The sequence below is a fragment of the Octopus sinensis genome, linkage group LG15, assembly GCF_006345805.1.
Source record: "Octopus sinensis linkage group LG15, ASM634580v1, whole genome shotgun sequence".
Taxonomy (NCBI): domain Eukaryota; kingdom Metazoa; phylum Mollusca; class Cephalopoda; order Octopoda; family Octopodidae; genus Octopus; species Octopus sinensis.
In genome coordinates, this window is record NC_043011.1 from 23547453 (window position 1) to 23567199 (window position 19747).

Sequence of the window (19747 nt, forward strand, 5' to 3'; positions counted from 1 at the left end):
TGTGTACCGAGTGCTTTTTATCATGCCACCAGCATGAGTAGGGTCGCCGTGCAGTTTGCAAGACTATGAAGTCTGAAGGGGACATGGTGTTTTATACTAGAAGATGAGGGATTAAAGAATGGGAGAAGGGGGAAGAACAGGTTTCTTGCAGTAGAGGAGTTATGTGGCTACTCACATTTAGAAGAGAGGGTGAGAGAGACCAGGCAGAGCTAAAAAGAGATAAAATAATGATGATGAGAGGCATCCAGATGGCCCCTCATGGTACAAGGTAAGTAGAAATGAGTGAGGACACCTTTGGCACATTGGACAAAATACCTTGTGATATTTTATTATGTTCCTTCACATATTAGATTCAAATTGCATTTCCTCCTTCCAGCATCTCTGTATACCAATAGAAACCAGAGTGCAGAATAATAGCGAGATGCAAGAAAAAATGAGAAAGGGCTTAGGAGAAAGGTAAACAGTGGGTGAGAAGGAAGGAGAATTAAAAACAATATGAAAGAAAAAATAGAAAAAGAGATAGAAAGTGAAAGAAAGACAAAGGTGTATAATGCGAGTAGCAGTGGAAACAAAGGATAGATGAAGGGAATAGGCAAATTGTAAATTACATTTAGACATGCATAGTAAATGTGCATCTGTGGTGCAGCATGTCGTTGAGGATGTAGAATACTACCTTTTACGTGTCCTAGGAGATGAGCGAGAGAAAGAATTCACCTGAGACGGTGCATTCACCATCGAGCAGATGCAGCCATCTCCTCTACAAGTAAAAGGAAAACATTGTGTCATACAGAGACCCCATGAGTGCTGAGACTCTTGGTCAAACGTGGCTCTCTCTCCTCAACTTAAATTACATTATTAGACTCTTCACATTCAGATTATAGATGCACACACATTTTTTTTCAAACGTGTGTGCACATGCACACAATCACACATACATCCAACAATGACAATATATTTAATATAATTTTACACAGACAAAGACAGTTTAATAAATAAAACCCAAGAACATGTATTTAACAAAATATAAATAATAATAATAATAATAATAATAATAATAATAATAATAATAATAATAATAGAACAAAAAAACAAACAAAAAGTAATTAGGCATTTACAAAACTGTTTTATTCATATGAAAAAAGGAAAAAAATTGGCAAAAAATAGAGTTCGATTCTTAACTAAGAAAATGCATTTTCATTTCATGTGGAGGGAAGAAAAACTATAAAAAAAAAATTGAAAAAAAATAATTAAAAAAAGACATTTAGGAGGGAATTGGATAAGGAAAAAAAACAACAAAAGGAACAACTGCAGCCATGATGAGAAGATTGAGATGCAGGCAAAGGAATAAAGCACAGCCTCAAAATCAAAACACCACAGTAACGAGTTATGAAGTCTTCATCAGTACATATCACAAACATTAAATATAAAGCTTCTCTGATTTCACGTGTGTTAAAGCTGTATTACTGTGATGGAGTGAAACAAGCTACTGTTGTTTACAAGTATTAATCTTTAATTTCTTTTTTTTTTTTAATAAAAAAAAAAGGTTTGTTCTTTTTTTTTTTATACATTTTATTTTCTGTTTCGTGTTGTATATTACTATCAATGGGTTAGGTATATAATTTTACCGGAATGAGCTTTTGCAACTCATAGTGCTTTTGTAGGTACCTAAAAAAAGTGGAAGAGTGGTAACATTAGTCGGAAAAAAAAAGGACATTATTATATGTGTGTGTGTGTGTATACATACATATATAAATAAATATATATATATATATGTACACATATATATACACATTTATAAATATAAAATAAAATATATATATACACACACACATACACACACGCATATATATATATACACACATACACACACACTCATGTTTTTTTTTTCATTGTCTTAATACATGATACAAGCTAAGTAGAAAAATTATCAAAAACAAAAACAACTTTACATTTAACAACATGCAACATTTACAAGCAAGCAATACAAGTTTTTCTCACATTTTCTTATTCAAATATGAATAATGATAGCCAAACTGGGTGGATGTAGGGGCAAGGGGTATTTCTCACACACGCACAGTAAAAGAATGTCATAAGCAACAAGTCATAACAGCTTGGCATGTGTGTGTGTGCATGCATGCATGCATGCACACACATAAGTTTTAGAATTTGAGACACATCTATTGCCTACTCTTAGGATAAATTTCCTACATGATGAAATGTGTACAGGTTGTACTCAGTATTTGGGAACAAATTTTTTGTGAGCCATAAATGGAAGATGATGTAATGTAATGCCATGCAGTATATGCCAAATTCTAACTTTCTCATTTCTCTTTCAGATATATCAACAGCATCAATATCAATAAGGTAAATTCCATTCTGACATGGAAAATGAAAAGGTATGCCATGCTCATGATTCTAGCTTCCAACCATGGCAATTTGGAGATTACTAACTCCTTGAATGTGGCCAGATCTTTCATGTCTAGGGTCAGGAAAAGTTGAAGATCCCTAGCAGGGATGTATCATCTGTGGTTGCATTTTCAGAAAGAAGAATTCTCAGCAGTGAGATATCAAGACAGCCAGGTTTGTCCAACAGGTCCAATACATCATCAACAACCTATGGTGCACAAGAACATCAGACAAAAAACTACATGATGCTGAGAAGGCAGTTTATGTTTGGCAAGTCCTGAGAGGACCATGTGAACCAACATTACGTGACTTCTAGTTCTCTAGATCTGACCCCCACCCCACTCCTCGGGACTGTTGTGTCCATGGTATCATCCAAGGTAGGAGTCTTACCATCATGGGTATAAGGCGGCGAGCTGGCAGAAACGTTAGCACGCCGGGCGAAATGCGTAGCCGTATTTCGTCTGCTGTTACGTTCTGAGTTCAAATTCCGCCGAGGTTGACTTTGCCTTTCATCCTTTCGGGGTCGATTAAATAAGTACCAGTTACGCACTGGGGTCGATATAATCGACTTAATCCGTTTGTCCTCTCTGTGTTTAGCCCCTTGTGGGTAGTAAAGAAATAGGTATGGTGGATGGCATACGTGGTGATCTTAAGTTGAGGGTGATTTTGTTGAATAGCCATTCATTTTTCTTTCCTAGGACTATGTAGGGGTCAGTATGATGTTTTGTTTTTCCTTGTATTTGATCTTGTTCCCAAATACCTGGTACACTCTGTATATATCTAAAAACAAGTGTGCACATGTAGGCATGAAGAATGTATGCCTCAGGTGTGTATGAATACAATAATGTGATTTAGTGTACAAATATTGATTCTTACAAGCTATCCACAATATTGTGCTTGCATATACTGAAACTAGGTGGGGTGCTGGTGTAAATCCCCATAATCAAAATTATAAAGGATTATTTTTAACCCTTCTTGTACTTTAAAGGATATTGATTTACAAAGTTCTTTGAAAGTTCTTAGTCCCCAAAAACATTTTCAAATTTCTAATAGGTTGAATGATGCAGTAAATAGTCCCTATTTGGCTTGACTAACTAAAAGTGAAAGGTTAGTTAAAACAATCCAACTATTTAAAGTGCTGTTAACTTTTTGATGTGATTCTACTGTAATGCAAACTATATTTAAACACCTAAGGTCTTATTTTCAGATGAGTCACAAAAACAAAGTATTTCTTTCACTGAAAGACTTCCGAATTATATTTCATTGATCACATGATTATGCTTTACTGTAATTAGCGGCAATTGGCTGATGAAGTATAGAGCTGATTGCAATACTGGCTGAGTCATAAAAGCTTAGACCTTTTTCAATAGAGACACACTGGGATAGCGACTTTTTTAGCAAATATATAAAAATATTTTTAGCAGATATATAAAAGCACTTTTATTGTTTATTCACGACAGAGAAATCAAAGGTCAAATGAAAATAAAAAATTAACAATAGGAGACAGTGTCCTCTTACATTTATTATGAATATAGTATACCCAACTGTGTTAAATATTACACTAGAAACAGAGACAAATTCATGATAATTGCTAATAGGTCAACTGAACTGGCTGAGGAGTCAACAGATTCTATCTTGTCACTGTTACAGCATGTTTTTACTCCAGATACACTGTGAACATTAAGAGGTACAGCTCACTATTATAAGCAGTAATGGATTCAAATCTTGCTATGCATGACTGAGAATGAGTGAAATACTATTACTGCCTAAGATAAAACCAATGTCTTGATTACTCTTAGTGGATCAATGAAAGTTCTTGATCTATCAGTTTTCAGAGTGCAAACAACGTAGAAGCATAATATTCTGAAGTCAATGAACGCACACAAATGTGTGTATGTGTGTCTGTGTATGTGCAGTCTAATCACTGAACCCATATATATATAAAGGTGCATTTGACTATTTTTCATTTGGTTTGGTATATTGATATAACTAGCAAGTCAAAACATGTTCTAAATTCATATGAATTAGATCCATCAATATGTTCATTACAATACTATACAACAATATTAATGAACATAAAAATCCATTACTGGCATTTTAATTTTCATTCATTTATGATTCAACACTATTCAACATATTGGCACAGGTTAAATAGTGCTGAAAATTTACTTATATAAATTGTGGGAAGTACTATTTTACAGATTGGAACTCTTCTTTGTTTAAACTATCCAACAATGAAGTGTGAGCAATACAAATATATTGTAAATTAGATGATGTACAATATTTACAAGTACATTCATTGTGATATTTAACCCTTTAGCATTCAGATTACTCTGTCAAATGTAAAGCCTGTTTAATTACATTGTTTTAAATTAATTGTACAGCCAATTCCTTGATATGGTAAGGAAACAGTAACTATTTACACCAGTGATTCTTAATCTTTTGTTGCCCCATTCACCAAATGCTGTTCACAAATGCCCTCTCCATGTTTACAAAAAACAAAAATTATATATAAATATTAAGAAAAAAAACAAGATTATTTTAATTAAACAGAGGCTAATTTTGCCCATTAATTTATTATCCATATCTTATTACACTATGCCATCAAGTATTTGCCTCTTTTTAGACATCTATGAGGACCAGAGTATTAAATTCTTATAAAAATTACCAAAGGAAACAAGAACTTATATCATGAAATTATATTGGACCTTGGTGCCTCATCAGTCACGTTTCTACTCACTGGTAACATAATGTCCTACTGATAAGCTAATTCAGACATTTTTGAATATAAGTTTAAAAATAAAAGTATTGCACTTTGTTTAAATATTTTATTTCTAAGAAAAATCATGGCCCCTTGGAACATCAAGTGTCCCACTATGCTGCCTGACCTCTTAATATTTGCCACCCACTTATGAACTTAGATCATCATTATTATTATTAAAGCAGTGAGCTGGCAGAATCATTAACATGCCAGGCAAAATGCTTGGTGGTATTTCATCTATCTCTACGTTCTGAGTTAAAATTCCACCAAGGTCCACTTTGCCTTTCATCCTTTCGGGATTGATCAAATAAGTACCAGTCGAGTACTGAAGTTGATGTAATCAACTAGTCCCCCTCCCCCAGAATTTCAGTAGAAAGAATTATTATTATTATTATTAACACTATCATGCCACTAAACTGGATCTTTGCATTTACTTGTGCCGTGGGAAAACAGGAGAGAAATACAAGCACTTAATTGTAGTGTAGACTGCAAGAGTTTCAAAGCAAGTTTGTGAGAAAAACACTTACATCAATCCAAGAAAATGAGTCATACAGGAAGTGGAACTTTTCACAAAAATAAACAATACAAAATTATACATGCAACAAAAACTGAAGCAGGCATTAAAAAAAATTTTTTTTTTTTTAATTTAATTTTTTTTTTTTTTTATGTATGAAATAGGTTTTTCTGTGTAGTTGCACATTTCTGTCAATAACATGATTTATAAATCACAAAACTTATGCAATTGTGCAGTGATTCAAAATAGGAAAATACTAAAAATAGAACAGCAAGCTACTTATGCTCATTAAACTGCAATTCACTTAGGTTTAAGAAAGTTGATAATTTATTTAGTATAGGTAGATAAACTAGAAAGAAGCAATGGGGCAATTTATCAATAAAAAAAACAAACTGACAGCTTGTATTTTAACCTAAATTTAGCAAACCAACAATAGAAACCCTATGTTATGGCTTAACCTGGTAGAGAATAGAAGCTAAATCTCTCTTACATCACATCCTACTACCTTTATAAGATACACTACATAATGTAGTACTATGTCCTACATATCTCTAAAAAAACAAGATATTCATACCTGGAATGCTTTTGATCAGAGGTCTGCTCAATCAGAGTAAACCTACTATAAAACAACAATAACCTAAATATGGTAAAATTAGAAAGATTTCTGAAGCACATACAATATGCAAAAAAAAAAGAAAACAAAAATCTTCATACTAAAGTTCCTTCTCTTTTATTGACTCTTTCAGTGGTTGTTTTCCACAACACTTGAAGGTTGCTAACAAATCCACTAAGATCATCTTTACATTTCATCCTTTCTAAGTCAATAAAATATATGCTGGTAATAATCTAATCACATGTTCTTTTCTCTCTCACATCAACACACAATAAATAATAATAATAATAATAATAATAATAATAATAATAATAATGAACGAACTATTGAGTTTGGTTTAATGGCCTACCAATGTATACTATGAGTTTCTTTGCCCTAGGAGTCGGGAAGACACTCGGCAAGAAATGGAAGCAAATTTGAAAGAAGGAAAAAAAAAGTAATAATAATAATAATAGTAATAATAATAATAATAATGTCCTTGCACCTAAAGTACATAGATCCCCAACTACCAATGCTGACAAAAGTAGGGTATTTATAATCTTGAATATCACTAACACGGAATATGACAGATAAATAAATGTGCAGCAGTATATAGATTAATTTAACTTTCCAAAGTAGAATTAACACTACAGGACAGTCTATAAATTTATATTTCTGTGTAGTTGTGTATGCAAAAGAAAGATGAGGAGAGTGTAAACAAGAGAAAGAGAGAAAGAACACATCAGAACACACTTAACTAAAAAATATCAATAACAAATAAATGAACAGACATATCTAACAATATATACAACAATAATTACTGAAGTAACAAACATGAAATTAACTGCAGTCTGATCTCACATTGCAAACAAATTCCACAAAAGAATAAAAACACAAATTTACAGGATTCACTAACATTTGCCACTTAAATTTACGACAATTAAGGAGAAAATTAAAAAGAAAAGAGTAATCACCTTTTCCCATGATCAGTAAGTCCAGATCTTCCAGAGTCAAGAGATCTCATTTTCCTCTGGCCGTCTTTGTTATATGTATACTCTCCACTATGATAAGAATCCCTTTCACCATATAAGCTGGCATGGTTTTCAGGTACAATATCTGGTCTGCCTCCCAAAGCTAGTGAACAGCAGGAGAAAAAAAAATTAAGTTCAATAATGAAGAAGAAAATATTGAAGGAATGCGTTTTAAAATGACAGCCAAAGAGGGGGTAGCTTTTACATAGTCACTCATCTTGCTAGAAATAGCAATTGAATCTGACTCAAAATCTCACCCTGCTGTCTTAAATAAGGAAAGTAAAGATTAGATATTGTAGTCATGCCTATATAACCTTCAACAGAAAGGATGGTTACAGCTGGAGAACTTTTAATCATAATTCTGATCAATCGATATTGACTTGGGACTAAACAACATTATTGCTGAGTTAGTGACCGAATAGTAAGATCTTATTTTTATAACATTAGCTCAATAAGAATCCTGTTAAGCTGATAAAATAAGAATGCCAGCCTGTATCAAAGAAATCATATGGAGTTGATATGTCACCCTTGCTAAAAGAAATTGGCATGATATTGCCATTAGTTAATTCAGACAAAATTCCCGTCTTGGTTATGGAGTAACAGTTACACTTCTATTTCCATTTCTATCCATCAGCCACTCTCCTTTCATGCTCTTCTCTTATGTACCCATTCACCCTGTCTAATCTTCGGGACCATTTCTCTAATATTCACTTTCCTGTAACTTGAGGGTATGCTCTGACACCTCTGCACTATCTTCTTTCCTTTTCCAACTAGTGTAGCCATGTGTTCCCTCTACAGCATCTGTTTCTGTCCCTCTATCATACTTTAACCTCTTGTCACCTGGCATAAAGCTACCTCCCTCAATACTACACTCCCTAAGTTGAGAGGTCTTGTCTTGTGAGTTTCTGGGTACCTTACTTGAGCCGGTGCCACATAAAAAGCATTCAGTATGTTCAGTGAAGTGGTTGGTGCCATAGAAATTATGCCAAAGCAGACACTGGAGCTTGGGGCAATCCTCTGGCTCATTGGCTCCTGGCAAACCATCCAACCCATGCTAGTATGGAAAACAGGCATAAGATGATGATGACAATTCATGTGAGACTTTATTAATGTTACAACCCTACCCTTACATTTCCAATTAACATAAACAGGATGTGAATGCACATACTTGCATATTGTAAGTGTAACTATTATGATATCGTTATGCCTACACTGGAAATTGTGGAAAGCTGAATGAATACAACACAGTAAGCCATCACAATAAGGTTAATGGTTCATATCTTGTTAGCATCACTATGTACAAGGCTTCCATCAGTCATTCGCTGATGAACATACAGGCCTGGACAAGATTTTTGAGGAAGACTAGCAGTTACCCATGCATGCAAGTCTTTCTATGTCATTTATGTTTATTTAAGGGAAAGGCCATCAACCGAGGTTGACACAACTTGGCACCAGAATCATCACATACATTACTGACAGAATGCAAAGAGCTGAAATAATACCAACATATCAGCCAACAGATAAGTGTCTATGTAGTGACTTGATCTGCTAGAAATAATAGTCAAATCTCCTTTAAATAACACCATATCTTTAAAAAGGTCAGGGAAGAACTTATTAACTCATTAGAGAATGTAGTCTTAGATACACTATGTCTGATGAAAAAATGGATTAGACGATCAGATCTGGAACAACTTAAATCCAATATCAGCTCGATCAGAGCTGACTTGAGTAGTAACCAAAATCAGTAGCAACCACTATACATTATCTACAACAGAAGAGGAATTGATAGCAAAAATTTCTGAGTCATTTTTAACCCCTACCAACCTGCCTGGTTGTATCAGAGAACCTGGTTCTAGGATACAAACTCCCTGTTTTAAAATGATCTAAATTAAAACCTTCCATCAGAATTTCCTGCAAATTTATGTTCCAAACACCAGCTTCATAACAACAAAGTTATTGCAATAAATTCTTTATTATTTTCAAAATTACTTAAAATAAAGACTGTGTATTTCAAAGAAAATATGGTAACAAAAGGATTGGGCCATACATACACCACAAAATAAAAACCCAAAAAAACAAGGATTTGTGTGATTGATGATTTGCTCAATGTTTTGTATGGTAACATGGCTGAAAAATAAATCCACCCTCTGGATATGATGCTAATCTTGCAATCATCTATCTCAGAAAACTCTCCAACTACTGAAACTGAGATGTGGAATTCTGAGTCATCAAGAATGACATCAAAATAGCTGCAAAAAGGTATTAATTTACAACTAGAGTTAGGGGTCTATTTACATGAACCAAACACTGCAGAGTGCATGTACTATATAGTAGAAAGAAATCATATAAACTATGTGTGAAAATGAATTTTAACAATTGAAGTCATCATCATCATCATCATCATCACAATACAAATAATAATAGTAGTTAGTAATAGTGACATACAAACTCTTACCAGACTTTTTACCACTTTCATCTGAAAAGCTAATAGTGCGTTGGTTTCTGTCGGATTGCTTGCTGGTCTGTCCAGCATCAGCAGCAAGTTCACTGGTTGTAGGAAAACGTGGCCGGCCAGCTATGGAAGTCTTCTTTTTGGAAGGGGAATGCTTCAAGGCTGCAAGAGAATGACAGAACCAAATTGAAATGACAACTCAAAATACAATCTGAGATTTATATAACTTAAGTGTTTAAGATGAAAAACAATCACAGTATCACAAGTGAAAAAGAAAAACCCAAGAATATTCTTTCATTGTTTCAACCAGGCTTGTACCAAACAGGGCAATGAGTCACCACATGAGAAACTTAAATGGAAATAGGAATAATATTTACTTATCAGAAAACTGAAGGAATCAACTACTCCATTTTTAATTTACATTTAAAAATAGAAATTTCTTAGTGGCCATTACCCTTAATAGTCAAAATGCCTAAGAGAATTATTGTGAAGATGAAACTATAATCACAGTTATTTTCTTTCAGATTATACTATGGCCTGCAGCTGTCTTTCATGGGGCAATATGGCTCACAATACTTTCGGCAAGACAGACCTGATTTTACAAAGTCTGAAACCTACAAACACATTAGTCTCTATTTCATCTGATACATCAAATATATGCTAATTCTGCCATTATTTCCCAGTATCCTATAAGCCAATGTAACTGGCACTTTGTCAGTTATGACAATGAGCATTCCAATTACTCCAATCAAGAGAACAGCCTGCTCATGAAATTAATGTGCATACTCTGTTACTTGTTTCAGTCACTTGACTGTGGCCATGCTGGAGCACCGCCTTTAGTCGAGCAAATCGACCCCAGGACTTATTCTTTGTAAGCCTAGTACTTATTCTATCGGTCTCTTTTGCCGAGCTGCTAAGTTACGGAGGATGCAAACACACCAGCATTGGTTGTCAAGTGATGTTGGGGGTACAAACACAGACACACAAACACACACGCATATATATATATATATATATATATATACATAGATATATAGGACGGGCTTCTTTCAGTTTCCGTCTACCAAATTCACTCACAAGGCTTTGGTCAACCTGAGGCTATAGTAGAAGGCACTTGCCCAAGGTTCCACGCAGTGGGACTGAACCCAAAACCCTGTGGTTCATAAGCAAGCTACTTACCACACAGCCACTCCTGCATACTCTTTATGTAGTTCTCAAGGAAATTCAGCATGACACAGAATTCAAAAGGCTAGCCTTTTGAATTGGAGGTAAAACTCATTTTTGCCAGCTGAGTGGACTGGAGCAATGTGAAATAAAGCACCTTGCTCAAAGACACAATGTGCTGCAAGGAATTGATCTCAGGATTGTGAGCCGAATATTCTAACCACTAAGCCAAGTGCCAATGTAGACTACAACAAACTACCAACTCCAATGCCTTCATACTTTTTATATTTTTTCTTTGTAGCAGTCCCATAAGGGAAAAGTAAAAGTTATGGTTTAATGAACCTGTAATTATGTGGCAATTACTAAAAAGTAATATTGCTGTCTTACAGTAATTAAAAAGAAAAAAATTTACTATAATGTATCTCAATAATGAAAGTATGATGAAATTAGTTAATAATATTTATACCATCACAGTTGCTTTAATAACCACTTTTCCATGCTTGAATTAGTTCAAATGGAATTTGTTGAGGGAGATTTTCTATAGAAAGATGCTCTTCTTATTGCCAACATTCACCTGTTTCAAAGCAAGATAATATTTCCCTATGGCCAGACATTTTCATGGAAGGTTGAAAATGAATGATACTGTTTGTATAATGGTGACATTTGTTTACAACTATCACATAATATCGAGACAATCAGACACACACACACACATATATATCTATGATGAGGTTCTTTCAGTTTTCACCTGCCAAATCCACTCACAAGGCAATTAGTCAGCCCAAGGCTATAGTATAAAACACTTGCCCAGGTATCAGGCAGCACGACTAGATGTGGAACTACGTTTGGGAAGCAAACATCTTAACCACACAGCCATGTCTGAATCCTGCCGCAAAATAACAGTTTTTAATAATAGGCAAACAGCAAAAAATTTGGACTTCCTTCAGTTTCTGTCTACTAAATCCATGCACAAGTCTTTGGTTGACCTGAGGCTATAGTAAAAGACACTTGCCCAGGGTGCCACACAATGGGACTGAACCCAAAACATAACAATTTCCAATTTTAGGCACAAAGCCAGCGGTTTTGAGAGGAGGGAAACAGCTGATTATATCAAATCTAATATTTAACTGGCACTTTATTTAATTGACCAATGAGGTATGAGCAAAGAAATTGATCTCTAATACTAATAATTATTTCTAGCAAAAGCATAAGCTCCAAATTTATGGTAAGGAAAGAAGTTAGTCAATTACATCGACCCAAGTCCTGGACTGATACTTTATCAATCCCCAGAGGGATGAAAGGCTAAGTTAATCATAGTGGGATTAGAACTCAGAACATATAGTAGTATAACTAAATGACAGAAAGCATTTTGTACAACAATACTAATTTTGCCATCCACCACTACATAACAAATATCAATGCAGTGGAGAATATTAATACAAAGTTTTACATCAAGTACTAAAAGGTGTTAAACTAAATATTTTATAAGTAAACAAAGCAATGTATATAAATATACAATAATGGGTAAACATGAAAAAAAATTATGGTAATATAGTGGATAGAATCTGAACAAGTAGGACTGGGTACTCTAATTTTATCTGCTTCCATATACTTAATTTTTTGTTGTATTTTTATTTTTACATCTATTCACTTTATTTTGTCTAAATATAAACATGTTTACACAGTTGGTTTCTAGATTAGGGATCAGTAAGGTTAATTTTATTTGGTATTAGTTGCTTCAGGTTAACATGTTAATGTTTGTGTGATAGAGCTGTTAAGCAGTAAATCTACTGAATTGTGTGCAAAATATATATATATAGAAAATATATAAGGGAGATGAGCATGATTTTATCTTTAGTTTTACTTACCCCTATCTTCAACAAAATCCTACCTTCTGGCTGAAGAGTTATTGTAATATTGCTTAACTCTAGATGAAAAGCATTAAGAGCATTGAGAATAATTACTTTAAACCTTACCATTTTAAATGTAATTTAGACTAGTTTTGATAATAGATTTTCTTGGGCAGACCAAGTTGTGAAAAAAACAATCGCAGATACAACCTTTCAAAGTAAGCTGGCATGGTAACAAATAGCTACTTACTAAATCCTTTACTCATCATAATGTAAAAACTTCAGCAACATTCTAACACCTAGTAAATATCAGGGGAAAGTGAAATCTTAGCTTTCAAATGAAATTTAACTAATTTAATTTACTACAAGAACCCTTAATTTTGTAGCTAATGAGATTTCTGAATCATATTTTAGGCCCTTTATTTAATCTAACTTTATAAGAAATTAAAGTGGTAGGTTTAAAAGAATATATCCCTTTTTTTTCTTTCTTTTTTTTTGTAAATGCATAATCAAGTAGCAAGAGAAGAAGAGGGAAAAAGAAACTTTTGTCAAGTTATCAATGACAAAACGAATATTTTACCTCTTCGAAAGCATGCACAGAGGATCTGCTGATATCATTATAAACGGAAGCATATACTAATTAAAAATTGAGTAGTTATAATTACAATTACTTAAGTATATTTTACAGATTGAAGTAACAAATCAGTTACTTCTATAGCAATAAAGTTAGGTTAAAATCAGTAGAGTTAAGGTTAGTGATAACATGTGCAAAATATTTTAAATGTTTCACTTAATCTCACTTTCTTTTGAAAATGTTTTAAAACATTCAAAACCTGTTCAATAATATAAAAATAAAATAAAGTAAAACATGCATTTTTATTTTTGAAAAATTACAATAAGCTGTCACCAATAAATTAAATCATTTGATATCTTGAGATAATCTTAAATAAACACAGATTGTTATAATTCAGAGAGCCACTACACATACACACATACACAGAATATGCTATTCAAATACACATACACACAGTGCTATTCAAACACAGGCACAGTGCTTTTTCAAAATATAATGCCCAGTTTAAAATACAAATGAAACACTATATATTCTTAAAACAGTTATTTTGGGGAACAAGAAAAAAAGAAGCTTACAAAGTACTAATGTCCCTTTTACTGTCTAGAATATGCAACAAATGCAAACAAGTAAATTTTGAAAGAAGCATCACAGCTCCTTTAGATCTCATAAATCAGATATGAATTTCCAAGATTAAAGATCAGAAAGGAAATAATGAAAATGAATTTAACCTTTTAAACATTCAGATTACTGTCAAATGTAATGTTTATTTATTCACATTACTTTGAATAAATTGTGCATTATCTTATAGCTTCAAGATTTGAATGGTGCAATTGCTTATTCCTAGGATGACATTTTAGGGTAGGTGAAAGAGGTTGGATCTGGCACATTTGGGCCAGACCTGGCTGGTTTAAATATTAAAGGGTTAAACATCTCCCGTAAAATGAAGAGTCAGGGGATGGAGATCAACAATAGGAATTGTTGCAAAGATGTGACTGGTCAGAAGTTCAGGCTTGAAAATTTCAGTTACAGCTTGGAAATGATAAAAATAACACCCTTTGTCTTGTTAAAATACATTTTCAGACATTCCTCCACCCCAGAAGATTAACAGCAGAAAAACAAGTCTGTCCATATTTCTCTTTTAATACTTTTATCTATGAAAAATGTTCATAGTATATCTATATATGTCATTAAATCTCTAACATTCTAAAACAAGAGTAAAATCTTTAAATTCCTAGTTTTTATTCATATTTTTAATAAAAATGTTGCTTTTATCATTCATTTTACATATCATGTTTGCTCAAAACCCTCAGTTCACTTTCTACATTGTGATCACATCCTCACCAGTCACCATCTTAAACTTAGATTCACTTCTTAATCACTTCCACCCACCAGTCTAACTTTCACTGTCATTATAATATTATTATAGTAAGTGTAATTGTTGAAAGAAACATTACTTAAATAAAGCAATAAGAACCATCAAAATACTTTCATATTTCACCATTTTGTCAAGTTTAAAAATGATGAAATATTTTAAAATTATTTCATAATATATTTCGAGCTATATGTGTTTAAGACTTATTTCCCCATTTTTTTTTTTATTCCCCTTTCATATTTCAGATTTTGGAAGTTCTACCTTCCTTTAAAAACCAAGAACAGTCACCTTGGACAAAACATCAAAAATATATAACTACATATAAAAAGATGAAATTTTATTATATATATATATATATATATATATATATATATGGCAAATTAGAGAATGGAGAGGATACAAAACGACATACATCATCCGGTAGACATCCCAGTGTGTCTATTTATTCCAAAGCATTCAAAAGTATTAGAAGAAAACATACACATGTAGTAACTATGTGTTTCACACACATGTATTAATATTACAGAAAAGAGCAAAAGATCAGTTCCTTACGGCCATTTCTGCCAAGAGGCAACGAAATCTTCCATGCCATCTCCATCTCTTCAGTATTCTGTAGGGAAAGGCAGATAAAGTTTGGATGATGAGTGTGCCTCCAGGCTTCTTCAGAGGGTCTAAGTGGTTAGGAGGGCCAATATATATAATAAACAGTTAACATGTATTAGCCCTCCTAACCACTTAGACCCTCTGAAGCAGCCTGTAGACACACTCATCACACAAACTTTATCTGTCCATCCCTACAGAACACTGAAGAGATGGAGATGGCATGGAGGATTTTGTTGCCTCTTGGCAGAAGCGACCATAAGGAACTGATCTTTTGCTCTTTTCTGTAATATTAATACATGTATATGTTTTCTTCTAATACTTTCTAATGCTTTGGAATAAATAGACACACTGGAATGTCTACCGGATGATGTATATTGTTTTGTATTCTCTCCATTTTGTTATTTGCTACATAAATAATTTATGTGGCAAACTATTTTTTACCCCCACCCATATATAATACCCAATTGCGAGATTGCCACGCAATAACCAGCATTTGGGTATGAATAATTGGGTACACTACCAGCAGTATATTGGATAGGTATAGGCACTATACCTTAGTTGGTTGGTTTCCTAACCTCTAACTCTCACAAAAAAAAAAATATATATATATATATATATATGTGTATATATATATATATAAATATAACCCAAATTAGGAGTAAAACCAGGTGGAGGACAGTGTTCATCCAAGCTATTATGATAATAATAATAATGATGATAATTTCTTATAAGACATAAGGCCATAACTTTAGTGGGTAGGGTAAATAGAGCTGATTATGTCAACTCTAATACCTAACAGATGCTGACAATAATAATGATTTCTAACGAGTCAATGATAATAATAATAATAATAATAATAATAATGGTTTCAAATTTTTGCCACAAAGGCAGCTTGAGGGAGATGAGGGTGAGTCGATTACATTGACCCCAGTGTTCAACTGGTACTTATTTTATCGACCCCAAAAGGATGAAAGGCAAAGTCGACCTCAGCAGAATATGAACTCAGAACATAGCGACGGGTGAAATACAACTAAGCATTTTGTCCAGCATGCAAGCGATTCTGCCAGCTCGCTACCTTCAATGATAATAATAATGATAATAATAATAATAATGATAATAATAATAATAATAATAATAATAATAATAATAATAATACATTGGCATGTATTTTATGCAGAGATAATGCCATGCAATGTTTTCTTAAGAAAAATAATGAAAGATCAGGCATTATTTTTGAGTCAAACAGTGTCTGTACATGTGTGCATACATGTGTACACAAATATGTGTGTATGTGTGTGTGTATGTAGAGGCATGTGTATATGAACACTTATTTGTGCCCATTAAAGTCCTAGAAGTGAGGAGAGGGTGGGGGAGATTCTACAATATCAGACAACATGAATATTATGTATAATGAAGTGGGCAAAAGTCAAGGCTGGGAAATCATTAATAACAGGAATAATACAATTTGCACTGGCATTGCAGAGAAGAAAAATAAACAGAACACAACAAAGAACTCAATAAAAATTAAGTTAAAAAAAAACATTAGAAATACCACAGAAAATATAGTGATTTTGGTAATGATAAATGATATGAAATGGTACTGTGTAAAATATTAACAAAAAATTTGTCCAATATGCTAGAAAAAACAGCCAAAGCTTTCTCAAATCTCACCATACTGCCTTAACAAATAGAAAAGATATTAACTATTGGTGGTCCTAGATACACTGTCTGAAAAAGATGGTCAGAACCTTCATCATAAGTCTTTTGGATCAAGGCTAATCTGCGGCTCAACAACAACGCCAACAATGAAAACATTAAGAATTGTCACTATATCACTAATTATATATTGCTAATAAAGAATTACTAAATGATGCAATTATTTTTTGACCAAGCAGTTAAAACACATGTTATAGATACACATCCTACAATAGTTTATAGCAAAGAACCTTATGCCACAGCTAACAGTATAGTAAGTGGATGTTACTATTGTTAACAATATTCAGCATATTACTATTGTTGATGTGAAATAAAAAATAATCAATCGATCAATAATTCCCAGAGAGAAAATTCACAGAACTAAAAGCATGAGACAATTGTTAGGTGTGCGGTACAAAGGGAATGGTGTATGTGGAAAAAAAAATTGAGGGCTTAATTATTAATGCTAGCATAATGCAACTATTTATAAGAGAGAGAGAGAGAGAGAGAGAGAGCTAATATTCTGAATAACTACCTGGATAACCAACTACCTAGCACCAAGGAAATACCCATTTCTTTGAACCATAAATAAGAAACACTTCAAATTATGAAACAGCTGAAATATTTTCTCATCATACATATATGTGTGTATGTGTGTGTGTGTGTGTGTGTTAGTGTGTGTGCGTGTGTGCAAGAGAGAGTGGTTTTGAAATAAGACGCTACTCAGATCTGATGATACCCCAAAAGAACCATAATTAATCTGATCAATTAAATTAACCAAATCTAGGAGAATTGAAGACATACTCACTGGCAGTAGTTGATTCAGAACTGTAGTCCAGGTGCCTGGTCAGATAACTGTGTATAACCAGTTTCCAGTATCTTAATATGATCATCATCATGACTTAAACATGCAAATATGACTTTCTCTTTTAAAGAAATATTATTCTTTAATCAAGAAGCATGTAGCAAATAACCAAACCAAGCAGCAAAATTCCAGCTAAAAGACATTTTTTAGTCAGGCAAGCACCTTATAGAGGAATAAAGTGGGAAACCTGAAGCTTCAAGGTGATGGGAACAAAGTATATCGGATATACTTTTAATACAAGGACATGCTTTGTTAGTAAGAGAAATGGAAAGATATTTGGGTTTCTCATGCAAAAGAAAGATGGTATCAGGATATTTTGTTATCCATTACCAAGAACTCATTCAAAGCAACAAGAGATGATCATTTTTAACATCGGAGCATTTAAAGAATGAATTTAAGACAACAAACAACAAAGACAAGGCAGAAGTGATGTGCTTAAGTAGAGAGCTCCTTAGGTAGGTGTAGCTACCAATATACAAACGCAGAGTCTCAAAAGAGGTAAAAATATAACTATTTCGAAATGATGGATTAAATCCAAACAAATCCAGTCAAACCATGATAGAATTAAGTCACAGGATAATAAGAATGATGGTGATGATGATGATGATAATGATGTTGTTGGTGTTGTTTGTGGGTCTCAACAAAACAAAAATTTTGATTAGTAAAAAAAATCATTTAAACACTTGTAAGTATATTGTGAAATGTCACACTGCTTGTGTAACACTAAGAAATCTATTGGTAGCAGCAAGAACCCCAACCTATAAAGGTCTGTTTGCATACACAAGCAAGAAAAAGAGAGAGATGTAAAGTGTAAAAAGATGGCTGCGGAGATAGAGGAATAAATAATAAGAAAAAGCAAAAGTGGAAGGTGTAGATGAGATAATGCTGGAACAGAGAATGTGCAGTAAGGTAAGGAAAATAATGGTAGACAAGAGCGACAGAGAAGGAACGGATGAGGTGCTGAACATGGGTAGAAAAGGTGCTGTAACAGACATGGGATGTGATGAGGAGAAAGGTGAGTGCAATGAGAGAAGAAAAATAGATGTAAAAGAAAAGATGCAATCTAATAAAATATATAATACAAATTAGACATATGAATATTCTGTAATTAGTAGCTAAAACTACTCTAAAATATACCCTATAATAATAATCAAGCCAACAGGAGAGGCTCTCGAGAATCTACCAAACAAAATCTTTCTCAAATCTTATTCTATAACTTTAAAAAAGAAGGCACATTGAACAGTTATATATATATATATATATATGTAACGCAATTTCATGTATCTGATCAATCAGGCCTGACTTGGGGTTGTCAGAAATAGTTCCATTTATCTTATTGATGCTAACTTATTTTTAAGAGATTAAGCCACCATAAAACAGCTTACTGCCTCAATTATGTTATAGCTGATAATTAGGGATGTTGAGTCCATGTGAAAACGCTACACATTGTCACTTTGCCACACATTTATAGAGTTACTATCTTTGCATCTGGCACTTTGTCCAAATGTAGTAAGCATGGCAATGGAAATGATAAAACCAGAATGTAACCAATCAACTATAATATGTTCCAGTGACACATTGGTTTGTCTGGGTACCACTGAAGGCTTCTATTTTCATGTAGCTTATCTTAAGCAAGTCAATTTTGCAAGTTTGTTTAATGCTCCAAGCTACCTCCAATGGAGGATTCAAGTTTAGCATAGCAAGCTTCAAACATCTCTCATTTATAGATGCCTCTCACTACCATTTAGTGAATTCGAAATATGAGAGAGTCAAGTGTTTTGGCTATGCAAGCAGTGTAGTGCCAGAATATATACAAATGTTGACCTTTTTGTTTGACTGGCCAGCCTCCTAATGACTGACAGTTGCGA

At 33.4% G+C, this 19747-nt stretch overlaps 1 protein-coding gene across 19 annotated transcripts in view; it reads right to left on the reverse strand.

The window, feature by feature from the left end:
- LOC115219721 (phosphatidylinositol 4-phosphate 5-kinase type-1 alpha) overlaps positions 1–19747 on the reverse strand; it is a 285819-nt gene that overhangs the window by 101209 nt on the left and 164863 nt on the right. For 14 of the 19 annotated variants that reach the window (XR_005002153.1, XR_005002152.1, XR_005002151.1 and 11 more), the window contains 4 exons: positions 9760–9918; positions 7248–7407; positions 5695–5730; positions 674–757 (listed from right to left, as the gene is read on the reverse strand). Coding sequence is in view for 7 of the 19 variants with exons in the window: in XM_036509545.1 (XP_036365438.1) it covers positions 674–757; positions 5695–5730; positions 7248–7407; positions 9760–9918 (439 nt within the window). In the remaining 12 variants the exon portion in view is untranslated. Of the gene's footprint in view, positions 1–673; positions 758–1227; positions 1666–5694; positions 5731–7247; positions 7408–9759; positions 9919–19747 lie in introns of those variants that run through there. The other 5 variants (XM_036509548.1, XR_003882358.2, XR_005002149.1 and 2 more) reach the window with 5 other exon arrangements.